Source organism: Trichoplax adhaerens, genomic scaffold, assembly GCF_000150275.1.
Source record: "Trichoplax adhaerens TRIADscaffold_3902 genomic scaffold, whole genome shotgun sequence".
Taxonomy (NCBI): domain Eukaryota; kingdom Metazoa; phylum Placozoa; class Uniplacotomia; order Trichoplacea; family Trichoplacidae; genus Trichoplax; species Trichoplax adhaerens.
Window position 1 is genome coordinate 1 of NW_002062158.1, and position 1134 is coordinate 1134.

At 41.9% G+C, this 1134-nt stretch overlaps 1 protein-coding gene across 1 annotated transcript; it reads left to right on the forward strand.

Moving 5' to 3' along the window:
* Positions 1-45: 45 nt before the first annotated feature.
* TRIADDRAFT_63012 (uncharacterized protein) lies at positions 46-1126 on the forward strand (the record flags this gene model as incomplete). The annotated part of the gene is made up of 1 exon (XM_002119007.1): positions 46-1126. A coding segment is annotated over one exon (1079 nt), but the record flags the coding sequence as incomplete, so codon positions are not given.
* Positions 1127-1134: the final 8 nt, after the last annotated feature.

Genomic DNA, 1134 nt, shown 5'->3' on the forward strand with positions numbered 1-1134 from the left:
AGCAAGTGTTTTTTACAGCAGGAATAATTTGGCAAATTGACGCAGAAACCAACTCAGTAACAGCGGTTGAGGCGATAAACGACTTATCGAATCCGAGGCTTAGTTTTTTTAAACAACAAAATGATGTCCTGTATTACCAACGTCAATTCTGGCAAGGGAGTGTTCCTTATTTCAGAGTCATAAGATATCACAGCGCAACTGAACAAGCGGAGCGAATTTATAATGGACCCGGCAGGCTCCTCGATGTGACAGCAGACTCGATTTATCTGCAGCATGATAAAGACGATGAAAAAGGACTATTTCGGTTTGATATTGCCTCGCAGGAATTACAGTTTTTAGCAACTACTTCTCCACATCAGTGCAGCACAGTAAGGCATGGTGCAATCCTTGAAAGTGGTAATCGCACTTATTCCTTGCAATTGAACAATGAGCTTTATCTGATTACTGGTGAAGGTTATCTGAAGCGAATTGACACAACAACGCAATCGGTGACCAACCTGGGGTGTGCTGAAGATCTATTTACCGATGGTGAGCAAGTGTTTTTATTGCGAAATCGGGGACAGCGGTATTACTCCACCCTTTGGCGTGTAGAACCAGGTAATAATGAGATATTACCTGTGTTGGACGCGCAAATTCGATATTATGCGAATATCGGAAGTAAGCTTTATTACGAGACAATTGATGCGGAAAGTGGCACTAATTTATCGGTCTATCACTTTGATGAACACTATAATCAATGGATAGCGCAACGCTTCAATGCGGATACTTACAGTTTTGTATTGCAAAGCATCCAGCAAATTGGGGATAACATTTATTATTTTTCCAGAACCAGGAACCCAGATTATCCCGCTCCTTCTGAACCTCAGTTTATCTATCTGATCTGGCGAGCAGGAGACGAGCTGCCCTTAAAAACCTTTGATGGTAACGAATTATGGCCAGTTCTTAGTCAAACGGCACAGTTTGCAGGTGATATCTGGTTTACTGCCGATATAAATCAACATGGATTATACAGTAGAGGTGAATTGGCCAGGTTGCACATCGGAACAGATTATATCAATCAAAGCANAAAATTAGACTTTGATGGTGATAATCGCGCCGATGTCGCCTTTCATGACTCATTTGGGAAGTATGGCG